General features: G+C 36.3%; 1 protein-coding gene across 4 annotated transcripts in view; it reads left to right on the top strand.

The window, feature by feature from the left end:
* The window catches only part of VCAN (versican), a 110,610-nt gene that overhangs the window by 9,908 nt on the left and 82,587 nt on the right, over nt 1–18,115 (top strand). For all 4 annotated transcript variants that reach the window (XM_004042243.5, XM_004042242.5, XM_004042244.5 and 1 more), the window contains exons 2-5: nt 2,205–2,280; nt 8,703–9,077; nt 12,148–12,322; nt 12,406–12,533. In XM_004042243.5, the coding sequence (XP_004042291.5) occupies nt 2,211–2,280; nt 8,703–9,077; nt 12,148–12,322; nt 12,406–12,533 (748 nt within the window). In that variant the 5' untranslated portion in view covers nt 2,205–2,210. The remainder of the gene's footprint in view (nt 1–2,204; nt 2,281–8,702; nt 9,078–12,147; nt 12,323–12,405; nt 12,534–18,115) is intronic.

The raw sequence follows: 18,115 nt of genomic DNA on the forward strand, positions 1-18,115 counted from the left end.
CAACCTCCACCTCCCAGGTTCACGCCATAAAGAAAGGTTTCTTATTTGGATTCAGCTAATACTCATGGAATGCATTTTCTTTAACACCTTTTTATCATAAAATACAATCTTTTACTTTGGCTGTGCAATTGATACCTTTATTTTTCCTTAAAATATTGTAATAGCATAGAGATGTGGTGTATACTTCCTGCTTGCTGTGCTGTCTTATAAGAAATCCAGAAACGTAGAAACATTATGGCATTTCCCAGTTAGTGTTTAACAAAGTCTATCAGCAGATCCTAGTGATTATAGGATAAATAACAAACTTAATTATCAGGGTTAATTTAGGATTATCAACCATATGTTTTTCATTGTGAATTATCAGTTGGTCTATAGATGGAAAATATAAGATGTATAATGTATTAGCTTAAAAAATGCTCTTCAGAAAGTATCTAGAATTATAGAATTTAAAAATTTTGTTTTGAAAAGGTCTAATTCTTATTTCAAAATATATAAAGAAATCAAATGCAAAAAAATTAAGAGAAAAGGTCTTAATTAATTAAATGCTGTACAACTCCAAGCCCTATTTATGTTCAAGATCAGTTTTGTAATTTATGACTAATTTCAGCATTAGCTTGTTTTCAATCTAGGTTTGCTAAATAATATAGAATTTATTTTCCAATGAAGTTTTTCAGGGTCCCAGCTGAAAAACATATACCAGTTAGGATGCTTTCAACTGTAAGGAACAAAAAGTCACGATTTTATTGGGTTTAAACAATAATGACATTTATAATCTCATATAAAATGAAGTTCAAAGGCATGGTCCACTCTAGGTCTAATCCTTAAGGACTTACGCCTTGCCTTTACGGATTCTTTCTCAGCTTCATTTCCAGAGGTATCTCACTTACTCATGGATGCAAAATCCCTACAACAGTTCCAGCAGAAAGATTCCAGCATGATAATGTCCAGGGAAGAAAACTGACCACCTCTTCCTTTGTTCTCTTCTCAGGTTGAATCTATCTTTCCCAGGGACCCTTCACTGGAGGAAGAGATCCCCTCACATCTCACTGGCCAAAACTATATTATATACTGTTCCAAATCCAATCATTGGAAAAGGGAATGGTACCTCTATAATTGACTTAGGATATCAGGATCGTCCCTTGGGCTGGGGTTTGACCCAGGATTCTCCAAAGTATGTGGCCGAGGGTAGGCACTAGAATGGAACCAGAGTTGTGTTAGAAAGGAGAAACACATGGCTATTATAGAATAGTTCTAAATGCTACCGAGGAGGACACAACTGTGAAAACCAAATAATCTTTTGCCATTCTTTTGAAGTTGGCACTTTGATTTCTAGATGGTTCCCCAACACAGGTACTTCTCCTCCTCATCATTATAGCTGCCTTGAAATTTGAGCTGGAAGGGAACATTCTGAGACCCAGATTGTTAAATGTCTTTTCCAAAGTCATGCAATAAATTAAATGGCAAAGCCAGGGCAGTTTCTTGACTCAGTACAGGGTATTTTCTTTCATTCTTTACTCTTGAGACTTTAGAACTGTTGGTACTGCTTTAAAATTCATGGCAAGAACTGGTCACTTTTGTAATTAACACCTCCTTATAATACATTTGTTTTGTTTGTTTAGCCAGCTAGAAACTACATGGAGTCTGTGCTTTAAAAAGCCTGCCGAAGTCCTTATTCTCTGTTTTGGTATTATGTGCATGAACCACCAGTTGGTTCCTTCTCACCTTACACTTGATGAAGATGTCTTTCTTTCAACATCTTTCTCTATTGCTCCCCATCTTCTCTTGCTCCATTTATCATCAGATTTCTGTTTCTAAATAGACTTTGTGGTCACCCATTTCTTTTTGTGCCAGCTCCTAGCCACTAGTTACTTGAGCTGTGGCCTCTATTGTTCTTCATACAGCCTACTCACTTGTGGTTGTCACACACATCCACATTGTTATATGTTCCCAAACTGTATTCTGGAATGATTTTGGTAATGGCTGCATTGGATGAGATTCAAACTAATAATTAAAGCATTGAGATAGCTTCTGCTATTACAAGTTTCCTCCTGTTTTTATAGTCCAAGAGGAGCTACTTCTTCTACTCTTATTACTTAATGCTTAATACTACCCTTATTACATACAATGCACAAAAAGCATGTGATTTATGACCCACTTTAAACGTGAATGCTTGTGATTTACTTTGTGTTTTTCTTCATTTCTAGGCCAAGATGTTCATAAATATAAAGAGCATCTTATGGATGTGTTCAACCTTAATAGTAACCCATGCGCTACATAAAGGTGAGTGTGCTAACAATTTCTTTGGTGTTAATTGAAATAAAAATGTAAGTGCTGGAGGATGAAATGGCAATGTGGAATCACTGGAATAAAAGATTGATTTTTAAAATCTATTAAGTGCTGAAAACTATCAGTTAAAATATTATTGGACCAAAAACATTAGTTTTAAATAAATAAGTCAAAACAAAATAATAAGTAGGATGCTAAAGATGCAAGTGAGCTTTCAGTAACTTCCCTGATTACTTTCAGGCTTTGCAAAAAGCTCATATATGGTATTGGGCATATTTTAAAATTCTAACACTATTTCTCAAAAACTTTCCTATGCAAAAAAAAGAAACACTATTAAACACTCAGTGGGCTAGAATTTGAAAAGAATTGAGAAGATAAAGAGAAAGGTGACAGCCATGTTTTTGCCCTTAGTTCCTTTTCTTTTCTTTTTTAAAAAAGCAGTTGGATATGCATATGCCCTAGTTTTTTAATTTGAAATTTTACATTCTTCCAATGAGGGCTCTATAATTCCAAATTTATTATTTAATATATTCAAGGAATTTGAAGAAAGATGCTATCCAAGAGTTTCACTCATCTGCTTCTGTCTGTCTAGTGTACCTCTCCAGACTCAGATTCCATTTCTTCCTCACACTTATATTATGCATCAGACTCACCTTTTATGATTTTCCAGATGAATTCCTTTTGCTAAAGTTTAAGTCATCCGTCTATTCATTACCCATCCATCCATCCATCATCTATCTATTCATCCATCCATACCTCCAGCCATCCATTCATCTGTCCAAAATCTTTCCATCTGTTTGCTTATCAACATCTATCCGTGTATTCATCCACCCATCCTTCCATCCATCCATCCATCCATCCATCCATTCATCCATTCATCCATCCATTTTTCCCACTCACCCATTCATCTGTTCACCCACTGATGATATTTTTTGAATACCTTCTTTGTGCCAGATATTATTCTGGGTGTCCGGGAATATACCCATGGATGACTCATAACTGGCCTATTGTTCTTTAAACTTACTTCTCTAGTTATGGGAGACCAGCAATAAACAAGTAAACAAACAATCCAGGTACTTTCAAATTGATGAACATAAAACAGAGTGACATCATAGAGAGTGGCTTGAGTTGGGGGAAGTTGATAAGACCTCCTTGAGAAAGTGAAATTTAAAGTGAGATGAGAATGATGATGAGGAACCAGCCAGCCAGGACCTGTCTGTAAGTTAGGAAGAAACATTGTGTGTTTGAATAGCAGAAAGGTCACTATAGTTGGAGAGCAGTGATCAAGGGGAAAGTAGGAGACATGAACAGAGAGATTAGCAGAAACCAGCTCATCTAAATAATAATAACACCCAAAACTTGAATAGAACTCCGTATGATCCAGGAACTGTTTTAAGTGCTTAACACTAACTCACTGAAACATCCATTACCCCTGTATTCTATTGAGGAAACTGTGGTACCAAGAGAGGCTAAGCAGCTTGCTCAAACGCCCATACCCAGTAAGAAGCAAAGCTTGGAGATGAACCAATTCATAGGAGTGTGTGCTCTTTACCACCATGTTATACTTCTTATCTACGTGGAACACTGTAGGCTTTAAAAAGTCTAGAATTTTTACTCAGGAGGCTGAGACAGGAGAATTGTTTGAACCCAGGAGGTGGAGGTTGTGGTGAGCCGAGATTGCATCATTGCACTCTACCCTGGGCAACAAGAGCTAAACTCCATGTCAAAAAAAAAAAAAAAGTCTAGATTTTATTCCAAGTGCAGTAGGAAGTATTGAAGGGTTTCAGCAAAGAAAGATGTGAGTTGATGAATGTTTTGAAAATTCAGTTTTTGATAATCTATGCAGATTTGATTGTAGGAGAGCAAGGGTAGCAGCAGAGATATCATTTAGGAGGTTATTGTAGTAGCCTGTGCATGAAATGGGGTGGGGAGTAGTTTAGATCAGGTAGCAGTGGAGATGAAGAGAAGTGAATTGGATATGTGGAGATGGAGGAGTCAGTCCATCCACTGATGGATTGGATGGGGTGTGTAGTGAGGACATGAGAGGAGTCAAGAATAAATTGACTCCTGGGATGGCTCTCTTTCCCCTTTTCACCTCCAGATTCCCCTTTCTAACCAATTTAAAAGCTCCTCTTTGGGTGGGTGCAGTGGATCATGCCTGTAATCCCAGGACTTTGGGAGGCCAAGGTCGGAGGAGTGATTGAGCCCAGTAGTTCAAGACCAGTCTGGGCAACACAGTGAGACCCCATCTCTACAAACATTTTAAAAAATTAGCCGAGCGTGGTGGCTTGGGCCTGTAGTAGCTTGGGCCTGTAGTAGCCCAGTAGCTGGAACTCCAGCTACTGGGAGGGCTGAGGCAGGAGAATTGTTGATCACAGGGGGTCGAGGCTGCAGTGAGTCATGATCGCACCACTGCACTCCAGCCTGGATGTCAAAGTGAGATCCTATCTCAATAACTAGTAAATAAATAAATAAATAAATTCCTCCTCCATGTTCCCCTTGTCCCCTGTGCTGTTGCAGATATAATAACATCTTCCATGCTCTTGGGATAAGTTATTGCTTTTCTTCCCAAGTAGGCTACTATAAGCTGCAAAAAGGCCTTTCATCTTCTAGCAAAGTGCCTGACACACTGACAGCACTTAGTCATTTTGTGTGTTGACTAAATGAGTGAATAAATAAATAAATGCCACAGTGGACCACCTGGATGGTTTTTAGAGTCTAGGCTCCACCAATTGGATCATGAAGACACGCTAATCAGATGGTGAAGCCTAGGAGTTGTCTTCCTCAAAGTTTTTGGGAAGTGAAGGTGAAGGTCACAGTGAGGAAAGGACAACAGCAACCAGTGAAGATGGAGAAAGGGATATGAAAAGGGGAGTGGTATTTGGATGGGCTGTATTGGAAGGGAATTTACAGGGAAAGTAGTAGGCGACCATCCTTCAGCTGAAATTTAGACTTTCCACTTAAAGAAAGAACTCATGCAATGAAAAACAACTTGTGTTGTAGCTCCTTTACAGTATTTACAACAATAATTTTGATAGCCAACAACATTGAGTAATTTCTGCATGTCTTTACCTATTCTTTGTAAATCCATGATCACTATTATTAGATGTAATTAGTTTGGGGCTAATTTCAGGAGAATTTTTTTATATCAGAGTTGAAAGTTACAAATATACGATCCACATAAAACAGATTTTCTGGGTTTATAGTGGAAAACACAGTAGTAACTTGTTGTTGAGTCAAGACAAGTACTTTCATCTTAAGGTTTTTTTCTGTTTATTCCCAGTCACTGATGAGGTCAACGACTAACATAAATGAACACCTTGTCTATTGTTATGGGCTTTATTTTAACCCAGGAAGAACTATTTCCTTTAACAATACACATTATATTATCTTATAAACTGTCCTAATCGTTGATTATCTACCATTGGCCTAGTTATTTTGATGTTCCCCTTATAGTAGGAAAAGGAGTCATGCACAGTCATGAATAAGTGAATGAACTAGATAGTGATATTTGTCACTTGAAAGAGTGATAAATTCCCATATTCTCAATTTGACATTTATTTGGCCAAGGTCTGTGTGTGTGTGTTTGCTCAAATTGTGCAGATGGAATTTACATCATCTTTACTCTAAGGAATCTGCTGACAGAGAATGAGGGGTAATTGGTTATTCATTATTTAGTGATTTCTCCCTCACTGTACTCATTTGGACCACAAACCATCTGGTAACAGCCAATGTTTTGTTAGGATTCATTTTTATTACTTGAATTGTCAGCATTTCAGACAAATTCCTGTAGGTAGCAGATTTCTTTTAAACATGCATACTCTATAAACATTATACTCTGAACTACTGAATTTCTTTCTTAAAATATTTAGATTTAGTGAATTTCGTTTTTGTGACCCAGTGCATTAAGACCGAAGATATAATACACAAAAGATTTGACCACACAGCTTTTTGTTAACCTTGTTAAGTTTGTATTCACATCAATATATTATTTATATCCAACCAAAGCTTTTAATTTGCTTATATATATAAACATCTAGAACAATAAACAGCCCTTGGGAAATTGCTTTTTAAAGTTATTTTTTTCCAACATACCTTTTCTTTACAGCACAGCTGTTTAGCAATGCTCTATGTTTCACAAACCTCCCTATTGGATAGATTGGGTTGAATCTCGTGTCTGTCCCTATATACTTAAAATTGTGAAGAGAAATATAATTTGTAAGAAATATTGAAGAATTGGAAGACATATATTTTAAACTAATTTTAAAAGACATGATAGTTTCAAAATTCATACCAGAATTAAAGTTGATGATAAAGCTGTTTATTTTTGCATTTAAAAATAGTACTTTATTTGTGGCAAAGTTAGTCATCTAAATAATTCTTCAGGAAGGAAGATGAGATTTTCTAGAACATATGATGAATATAAATTTGGAGATTTTTAGAGCACAAAATTCTCACCCTTTCTCTTCTCAGAACAATATCTTTGTGTTATCATCATCTCCCTAGTTAGGTCCAAATTAAAGGAATGTGAAATAGGTAGAAGGTATTTTCAGAGAGTCCTCTGTGAACCTTACGGATTTATTAAAAAGATCATGAAATTACTAAAATATTTCAGTTCAGATAGTAATTAAATACTTATAGAAATAGGATGCATCTAGACTTTGAAAAGGAACTGAAAAGAACACTTCTTTTACTTCATTTAGGGGCAGAGGAAGCACACCAGAGCTAAAAGATTCCTTGATTAGGTGTCAGGAGACATGTGTTCTGACTCAGGTCTCTCACCAGCCATCTGGGAGCTTATCCTTCATCTCAGTGGAGGATCCTTAGTAAGGAATTCGACCAGTTTTACTTTAAGGTTGAGCTAAGTTAGAGAATTTACTTTGTAAGCCAAGGAGGCCATTAAAAGTGGAATTATTCCCTTGCAATTTTATTCCAAAATGATAATAGTCTTAGCAATATTTCAAAGGATAATTTAGTATAGCTAATAGTACACTTCACTTTGTTTTTATTTAATTTCATTAAGTGCCTTAAGTCTGCTTTGGATAAGCTACATGTAGATTAATAAAATAATAAACAAATGCATGACAGCAATGGTTATTATACATTTGAAATAAATTAGTGATTTATATTGTAAGTACATTAAATACGATACTATATTAATTATTTTGGATTTATTTGCATCACATGAAATGTTTCATAGGCCAATCTTTTTTTAGGTTAAAATTTTAATCTTTAGCAAGAGAGAGTATTTTTTTCTTAAAGGATATAATATCTCCATAGTATCTTCTTGCAATTTTCAAAATGCTTTTCTCCAACTGTGTTTACATTGAGAATCCACAGTGTTTACATTGAGAGTGATATCATTTCCAATGCATGCCCATGTTGAGATGTGCGTTTCCAATATGTTTGACCACTAGCAGAGTGTTAGATATACATCATTTCGTTGGTTAAAAAATCATTATTTCATTTCACCTAGAGGCTACTATTAACTTGTTGACCATATTTTCATGAAGTAAGCATTGTTTGTGCATTATCAACAACTTCCATTATTACTAACATATTGTCTAGCCTAATTAATAGAGGCTGGAAGATAGAGAGGAGAGTGGGAGAGAAAGGGATGGATTCCTCTAAGAGTGAAAAAACATTTATTTTGCATGTAATGGTGTTAAACTGTAGTCAATATATTCTTTATCATTAAAAGTTTAAAAGTTTAAACAGAAGGACATTCTGCAGATAAATATTTTAGGACGGTTAGGTGAACAGAAACCAACCTTTCCCCATTATATAATTGAAGGTAATGGCTCACTGCAAAGTGATGGTAGCTGGATTTGTTATAATTATGAAAGCCTTTGGTTCCAACACAGGACCAAAGTGCATCCTTCAAATGTTAGGCTTTCCCTAGTTCCAGTCCTATGAAGCACTTTTTTATTTTCACTTCATCTTTGAATTTTGTTTTCATTTCCTCTAAGGTAATGTGGCAGTTATTGTAACAAACATTTTTTGTCTTTCGACCTGTAGACATAATTTTCATCTTTCAGCTGCTCTTCCTAATGTTGGTCCAGTCCTTTAAACCTGCCCTACGGATTCTAGTCTGCCCTTCTTTGCCCTTAATTGCTTGACCTCTTATGCTTGCCTTTTTTTTATCACTTATTTTGTTCATGTTAAACACTAAGTTAAGAAATTTTTAAATGAATGATGCCACATTTCTATATAAAGAAATGAGCATTATTAATCCCTGTTGTTGTAAAACATCATTGAAATTGTATGCTATTCTCTTTATATAAAGTCATTCTAATTATGTCACATGTTGAAGATGTAACCAAACTATTATAAAGGCTGCTTATTCATTCACATATTGAATAGATTCAGTTTGGGTTTTTTAAGATTGTTAATTTGGTATTTTCTCTTTCCTCTAGTCAAAGTGGGAAAAAGCCCACCGGTGAGGGGCTCCCTCTCTGGAAAAGTCAGCCTACCTTGTCATTTTTCAACGATGCCTACTTTGCCACCCAGTTACAACACCAGTGAATTTCTCCGCATCAAATGGTCTAAGATTGAAGTGGACAAAAATGGAAAAGATTTGAAAGAGACTACTGTCCTTGTGGCCCAAAATGGAAATATCAAGATTGGTCAGGACTACAAAGGGAGAGTGTCTGTGCCCACACATCCCGAGGCCGTGGGCGATGCCTCCCTCACCGTGGTCAAGCTGCTGGCAAGTGATGCGGGTCTCTACCGCTGTGACGTCATGTACGGGATTGAAGACACACAAGACACGGTGTCACTGGCTGTGGATGGTAAGGCTTTTATTATCCGCAAGAAGGTAGTATAACATGACACCTGGTTCAGAAGCACTGAGAAATAGCACTCAGAAGTAACTGTTGTTTGGGGTTTGGATGAGCGGAAAAACACCTGTCAATTCAGTAGTCCATGTCTTTCACCAAAAATGAACTGGTACTCATTCAAAGGTCAAGGCAGGTGCATTTTTGGCAGCCACTTCATTGATTCCATGAAGGAAAGTATTGTATACTGAAAATAACGAATACCTCAAGGCATGACCCATAATTTAATAATCATTACTTCAGTGTTGAGTCTTATCAGTGATTCTTTTTCAAGACTCTGAAGGCGAATCTACATTTTAAAAATTATTACATATGTGTGTATGCACATGTACATACATATACACACATACATACACATATACACATGAAAAACCTTTCCCCCTTTTTTCTCTCTTAATATGATTATTAAAATATTTGAGTTTGCTTTTAGGAAATTCTATCTTAACTTATACTGAAGAAATAAGGTATTTAATAAAAACCATGGTACATATCAGAGTCTTAAAAAGGCCAAGACTTAATAAATATTTGAATTCGATCAAACAGAAATTTAGTATATTTTTTAAGATTAATATCCTAGTTGTTATCCATTAAGTACTGCAGTGAGACATTTTAGTTTCACCCTCTTTTCAGGGGTGGTTTATATGTCATTTGAATTTAAGTTAGGAGACAAAGCAAAGAAAAATTGCTTTAATTGGGTACACACATAATGCCATAGCTCTTGGAAGCGTAATATTTTGGCAAGTTATTAAGCAAAATTCTAATACCCAGACATGATGGAACAGATTTTCTTCCAATCCTCCATTTCCCTATAAAATATTTACCTTTCAGAATATATACAAAGGGTTTTATTAAAAGTCTTTCTTGTGTAGCCAAAAGGAAATACTTTGAATTTCAGATGCAACACATTAACTTTCTGGATACCCTTTTATATTCAAATTCCATTGCTTCCTTCTATAAATCTATTTTTATGTTGTCTACGCATCCACTAAGTATCCTGGGTTCTTCTAACCTTTTTATCATTATTTTCGTTAGCCTCACTACTGTGATTTCTCTCTCTCTCTCTCTTCTGTTTATATATCACTTTTTAAAATCCCCAAAGGAGTTTAACAACTTCTTACAATTTTTCATCATTAAAGAATTAGCAATGGATTTGCCCCTTGCCCCTCTGAAACAATGAAAATCCTCCACTTAATCTCCTTAGCTCCATGGGGTCTTCAAATTATTCCAGCAACTGCAGATACTTATACAGATTGAAGTTCCCTGCCTTGGTCGAGGAGGCCTCTTTGTGCCCCTTTACTACCAATCTTCAGTGCACATGGAAGATTTTTAATTATCAAGAAGACTATTTGAAGCTTTGATCAACATTAAACTAATCTAAATCTATTCAAATTCTTGCTTAAGCCTTAGAGATCATTTTAAGCTATCTCTTATATTCACCAGATAGCACCATATATATTTTCTGGCAATTTTAGAGAGGTTCTATAAAGGTACAAATTGGCGTTTGATTTTTTTTTTTGGCAAAATCTCTTATTTGAGTCATAAAGTATCAGAAATGAGAAAATGAATGCCAGTTGTCATTGCATCTACTTAGTGCCCGTGCAGGTCTTTTTGTGTTGGCACTGATCTGAGGCACTTATCTATGAGATGGATAGTCTTTTCCCCTGTAGTCATGTTACTACAGTAATATAACTCTGGAAGACAGAGATGATCTAAGGATGAACACATGGGAGACAGTCTTATAGCTAGAAGTCAGGCTGCAGAAGATAAACTGTTGTCCATCCCAGGAAATTACTAGGGATAAGAAGAGTGGCACGTATCTTGGAAACCACAGTTTATCCCAAATAACAACAACAAAAAAGTGTTCTTAAATGGGATGACTCTTAATAAAATCTCATTCATAAGACCCAGTTGCCTCAATTTCTATTTTTCAGTGACTTCTCTGGCATATTAGTTCGATCCACTTTGATGTCTTGCAGAAATGAGTCATCATATTTACCCCAGCTAAAAATGGAGAGACTCTTGTTGACATGGCAAGAGAGGATCCAGAGCTCCACCCCCTTGCTTGCTCTATCCTCATCCCTTTGAAAATTTCTTGAGCCTGGAGCACAGTTCAAAACTACTAGTTTATACCACCCCTAAAATACAACAAAGTGGAATTTGAGGCAAGTATCAGGAGCTTCTACTAGGAAGAATTTGAGAATTTATTTCAGGCTTTCTTTGGATAAAAATTATACATGTTATCTGTCATAGCAGAGACCCTACATTATGCTGGTCAGGTAAAGAATATGATAAACACTTGAATGGTACATGGTGGTCTACTCAACATTTTAAAATCCTTTACCTAATTTGACCTTCACACCAATCAAGTAACATACATATTTTTAGTTCCACTTTATGGGACAGGAAATTAAAGCTCAGAGAAACTGACTTGTGTAAAAGTAAGGAGTAAATTAGGGATTGGAACAAGTCTTCTCACTCATAAATAGTCCAGTGTCTTTTCCACTCTAGTACATTGTCTCTGAAGGTAAATATCTCATTGTTTTACATTTGGAGGAAGTGGTGTTAGTGAATATTTTTATGAGACAGGTGAGTGTTTCATGCATAAATATTGGGTTGACCCCGGATAAAGTCCTGAAGTAGAAGTTGATCTTGTGGTCCCCTTAGGTCTTTGTATCTTCTGCAGAATCTACTCCCTTTAGGTATCTGGTGTTCCCATGATTGCCTGAATACTGCCTGCAATCAGGACAACTATTGGGATTCAGTGACTTAAATCTCTTCCTTGATCTAGGAGATCCACTAGGAAATTTTCTGGTGGAGCAGAATGGGATGTCTAGATGAATGACATTTTTGGAGCCCCTCAAATCAACATGATTTTGCATAATGCTGCATAAAGTAAAAGTAAATAATTATTATGATATTATTACTATGTATCCAACTAAGTTGATACATTGCTCCAATGAGAAATTTTGCACAGTGCAGTGGGAGATTTGAACAGGCTGGCAATTGTTTGCTGTTGTTTTTGCAGGGGTTGTGTTTCACTACAGGGCGGCAACCAGCAGGTACACACTGAATTTTGAGGCTGCTCAGAAGGCTTGTTTGGACGTTGGGGCAGTCATAGCAACTCCAGAGCAGCTCTTTGCTGCCTATGAAGATGGATTTGAGCAGTGTGACGCAGGCTGGCTGTCTGATCAGACTGTCAGGTAAGAGGTCTGGGGGCCACAGCCTTCATTATTAACTTGAGAGTGAGAAGAAAGTGCCACTAACTAGCCATTTATTTCCCCAGATATCCCATCCGGGCTCCCAGAGTAGGCTGTTATGGAGATAAGATGGGAAAGGCAGGAGTCAGGACCTATGGATTCCGTTCTCCCCAGGAAACTTACGATGTGTATTGTTATGTGGATCATCTGGATGGTAAGATGTTTGAGTTTCTATATCTTCGTATGAACTGAGAAAACTGAGGGAAGACCAGAAGTTCATTGGAATAGAGCAAGTCTTCGTGCTTGTTTGGATTCCAAACGGTGGCATTTTGTTTATACGACTGTATGATTTTGTGGTAAAATAAGCCGAAATTAAAGTGGAAAGGGAAGGAGGAGTGTGTAAATGGTTATGCAGGTTAGAAATGTCTTCAGTTAATGGCAGGTTTTCTTACAGTCATGCTGCTCTTGGACTGTTTCCAATACACTTTTAGAGCATTGAGAATAGAAAGCTGTAAGGGTGGTACCTATTCTGGTGAGAGCATAAGATAAAAATCATGTGATGACAATCCACTGTGAATCCAAGTACTGATAAACACCCCAGAGCTAACTAAATAACTCCATAAACTAGCCCAGCAGGAATTTTCAAGTTTGACTTCCTGTTTATTTTGTTACACTAATATTCAGAGCAATCCTTCCTTCATTCAACCAATCAATACGTTGAACCAGTTAACACGTTAAAAATCACCTACTGTGATTTTTATAGATACTCTGCTGGTTGTTAGAGATATGAAATCAGTTAAGATATAGCCCTTCCTTTCAAGTCGCTTACAGTCTGATTTCAGCACTGTCATTTCTCCTTTGCCTGAGTTAGAGATTCTTAAAGACAAATTTGAGTTCAATAGTACCGACATTATCTAAAGAGCATGGTGCAGCTTTATTATAAAGGCACAGGGAGGTGGGCACAGTGGCTCACTTTGGGAGAGCTAGGTGGGAAGATAGCTTCAGTTCAGGAGTTTGAGACCAGCCTGGGTAACGTGGTGAAACCATGTCTCTGCATAATGCCAAAACTTAGCTAGGTGTCGTGGCATGCGCCTGTAGTCATAGTTACTCAGGGAGTGGGAGAAGTGTGGGGGTGGGGGGTTCTGAGGTGGGAGGATTACTTGAGCCAGGGCGTGGAGGCTGTAGTGAGCCGAGGAGATTGCGCCACAGCACTCCAGCCTAGGTGACAGAGCGAGATCTTGTCTCAACAAATACATAAATATAAGTAAAATAAAGGCACATGGAATAGAAGTTTCTACAACTTTTGAAATGGATTTTCATTTGTATTAACAGCTATTATTAGAATCCTAAAGTATAGATAATAGTGTTAAATTAAATTATACTTTTAATTTTGAGTAGGTGCATATAAAAAGAATGATCTGAATTTTCTTATGTTTAAAATGAGGAGGCTGGACTAGATAATTTCTATGGTCTCTTTCAACATTAAAATTCTGTGATTCCCTGATTCTGTGAATTGAATAAGCAATCTTAGAGCCCGAAAGCTAGAATATAAGCAGCTTATATTTTCCTAATGCCTTGACTAAATTTGCATCGGAAGGCCTGCTTTCAAAAAGGGTGCTTAGGTGTGGTTCTCTAGTATCTTAGCATTCTTATTTTCACTATCACTGAAGATTGTCAGATGTATTTTCTAAACCAAAAGTGCAGATGTGAGCAAATTTTATTTTTGTATATAGGAAAAGGGAAAACATAACATCCAAGCTATGGTTGAAATATATAAAACTAGAGCTTTTCTCTTGCCTTTATTTTAATTGATTTAAAAAAATAGAAGAGAAGATGGTTGGTAGGAGAATGTGATTAAATAAACTAGGAAATAAATGGGATTATTGCTATTTTGGTAAGGTGGGAATTTGTATCACTATTGTTTTAATTTAGTGTAATATCTACAACAGTGATAGTTATAAACACTATCTGAAATGCTAGTAGTACTAGAAATGATCCAGAGGTAGCTTTTGCAAAAGTATATGTAAGATCTAATTAACCTAAAAGATCTTTACCAAATATTATTTAAATGGTGGGCTTTCATGGCCTGATTCAAATATGAATAAGCATCCCAAGCCAGATTCCTTGGTGGAAAGACAGGCTTATGTACCCATGAAGCCACCAGCCAGAGAGCCCTAGAGACCCCCCGTGTGTTTGTTTTTCAGTTTACTCTGATAGAGCTACTATCAGATCAGCTCTTAGCTCTCTAAGGCTCTAGACTGCCCAAATTCAAAATTATTTTTTCAAGCCCAGGGAGGGATTTTATAGAAGTCTCAGAAATTTCAGGGCCTCTGCAAGTACTGTTTGAAGAATTTTTGACAAGTATTAGTGGTGGGAGTCCTTCCAGGGATTTCCTAGCCACACTGTCTTCATTGAACGATGGCTCCCCACAATCTGCTCATAGTATCATAACCAGTGTTCAGGAACTGGACTCTGTCAGAAGAGGAGCTCTGAGGATGTATGCATATCTCCCATGACGAGGGATTTACTAGTCTTATAGACGTCCTCTCCCACTTCCATAAACACAATTACTTCTAAAGAAGCCAGTTTGTGTCCCAATGTAACCCAACTGTATTTTATAAAGTTATTTTGGATAAATCTACATACTTGGTGACTGAAAACTTGCAATGTGGAATATAGCATAACTTTACTTAGGCTCTTTATACCAAATCAACAGAATTTTCATCTTTTTGTTTTAATATGTAAAAATTGGAAGAGAAATATAAAAGAGTCAGTTCAAATATTAATTCAAGCACTGGCTGAAATTTGTGTCAGCAAAGTAACAAGGCATTTATTTGTTTCATAGAAGAAACTTGATATTTCTGGAGGATATTCAGCATGTTTACAATAACACTGTTCCTGACATTTTTTTCCTCCTTGTTTATTGGCTCTTGGACTAAGTATCAAATCTTTGGACACTGTTCTTTTCTTTCTTGGCTTGAAAGTGAGCAGGAATGGGGGTGAAAGGTAACTTTTATGGCTGATGAGGTAAGAGGAAGATCACAAAATCATTCTTGTAAGGCTTCTCTCATTTCTTAACTGAAGTATATGTCTTCCCTTTTGAAGTACAGACCATTGGCTAATGAGTGAATTAATAAAAAATTCTTGTGGAAAGTTGACTACATAAAATTACGTCTGGTATTTTAATTGCCACGTTGATAAAAGATTATTTGAAGGTGAGTCAAGATTCCTTGTAAGAGGCATTGCTAAATTCATGAGTCAAATAATTCCCACCTATATTTTATTATATTTGGGGGAGTCAAGTGTGTGTGTATGAGAAATGGTGGGGACAGTAAAAGATTTGGTATATTCAGAATGCATGTGATGGAACACACACACAGGAGTTATGAACCAAGGTGCAATTAATTTAGATCAGAAGCCATATATTCCAGATGGTCTGATGAAAAAGCCAACTAAGTATAAAATGAAAACTTGCTCAAAAAGGCAATTAATTTTCTGTTTTAATTTAATTATTTATTGTGAAAGATATATAGTTGACAGTATGTTGACCTGTTTTTTTCTCCTTTCTTGTTTTATAATGTCATATCTTCCTGACATATGTGTTTCTCTATAAAATTTAAATAATTGCACTAAATTAAATCCTGCCGGTTTTGGGAGAAAAATCTAGTAGGGTTCTTTTTCTAAGGTGGTGATTATAACAGTTATGTATATTCAATGAATATTCAATTCTGCTTTTCAAAATAACCTATTAAGTTTTAAAGAGTAATTACATTAGCTATATTCACTAGTAAACATTTCAATATCAGCTCGTGTTCTTAGAAATGGTCTGGAAATTATGATGGCTTATTAGACATGATTCAATCAGTAATAGAATGCTATTATTAAGAAATTAATGGAATTAAAATTTTAAAATGGGAATCTAGAAATTAAGATCCACAAAATAATCCTTATTAGGAATTTTAATCTTTGTTTCCCAGTAAGACAGATTTGGAAAACATTGGGAGGGTTTTAAGGTAGAGTTGAGATGATTAAATGGCTCAAGAAATTAGGTAAAGGATCGGAATTATTTAAGAATGAAATTAATAGACTGACTATTTATTTGGTTTCCTGATGGTAGCAGATACTTTAAAAAATAAGTTTCTTTTTTAGGCATTTAATTTATCCTGCAGATAAATTGGACGATTGCAGATGAGGTCCTACTACCTTCTTTCATTGTTGACCCACTTAGTTTCCTTGCAAATGAGTCAATACTTCCAGTCTTGTCCCCAGACCTGACAAATGGTTGGTTTAGGAGCTTCTCTCCCCTGTGACATAGGCCTATCCTCTTATGGCCTGCATTTTCTATGTAGCCCTGCCTTTTGGTATTTACTTCACCTGGGTTAACTACTACCCTACTATTCCAATTCTCTGTTTTTTTACACAAGCTTCCAGCACTTTGACAGGCCTATACTGTGGGCACTCTCTTTCATCTCATATTCCCTCCTGAAGACCTAGTTGATTCTTCTCATCTTTACCATCTCTGAACCTTGAATGTATGACTATAATTACCCTTTTGCAAATATTTGCTTATACTTCTTTCTCTCCTACTAAACTATGGATTTGGGGAAAGAAGGAAACATACAAATTCATTTTTGTATGCCCAATATGTCCTTAGCATATAGTAGGTGCTCCATAGGTAGAGCTGAATAAATGAGTGAATTAATGAATTAACTTCTAAACCATTAATGCCTCCCTACTCACCTTGATTTACAATTGCTTTCTGGATAGTTTCACACTTCTCCAGGCTCCATCAGTATACTATCTGCTTCCTGATTTTTTTATTGCTTTAATTTTCTTATTAGTTTGTTTAATTTCATTTTTGTTCTCTTGTACATAACTTGTAAGCCAAAAGTCTTGTGGGACGTATGGGGCGTGAAAGAATACCAAAAGAACAAATACGTGAACAATGAAGATGTTAATTTCTAGTTTTGCATGTTTAGCTCCTGAATTCTTTTCTGAATTTCATACCCGTATTTCTAGTTTGTGAATCACTTTTGAGTTTCATTTTTGGTTTTGGTTGTCACAAATAGTCCCCATCACTTTAAGAGTCCTTCAGGGGATCTGTTTTACTACCATCAAAACACTTAAACACCATTGCCATGTAATTCTCCTACTTAATGTTGTGTGTTGGTTTTGTTGGCTTCTTCCACAAGCACATACTCTGCCTGGTCTTCAAAACCTATACCTGGTCTACTGCAATCTATTCACCCTTCATCCCCACACTCTTCAATGTGACCCCACACACGTGCATCTCGCCCTGCACAGACCCTTTGCTTGCTCCTGCTTGCAAGTCTGCTTTGTTCCTCTCAGGGAACACACACCCTTCATCTCTTCAACATTGTGATTTTGCCTGTGCTTGAAGACTTACTGCTTCTAGGATCCCCCTTTTGGCTATTGCAGCTCACACTGAAATTTCTTGACTCTGAACTTCTACTTTACTTAGAGTTAGTTCCATGTGATTTATTGCTTAATTGTTTTCTGGTTTCTTTATGTTCATAAAATATAAAATGTTATATGTTTGTTTTATTTCAGCAAAATTATTGTAAGCTCCTAGTAGAGATAAGACCATAAACTTCTATATGTTTCCCAACTGCAATCAAGAGCCTGTTCCAATCGCAGACACATAATAGTTATCCAATAAATAGTTGGTGGTAATTATAGTATTTTTCCAACCTTTGTCTCTTCTGGAAACTGCCTTCCACCACCACCTTTCCATTTATCTATAACACTTGAAAAAATGCTTTGCTTTATTTACCA

The sequence above is a fragment of the Gorilla gorilla genome, chromosome 4, assembly GCF_029281585.2.
Source record: "Gorilla gorilla gorilla isolate KB3781 chromosome 4, NHGRI_mGorGor1-v2.1_pri, whole genome shotgun sequence".
Classification (NCBI taxonomy): Eukaryota; Metazoa; Chordata; class Mammalia; order Primates; family Hominidae; genus Gorilla; species Gorilla gorilla.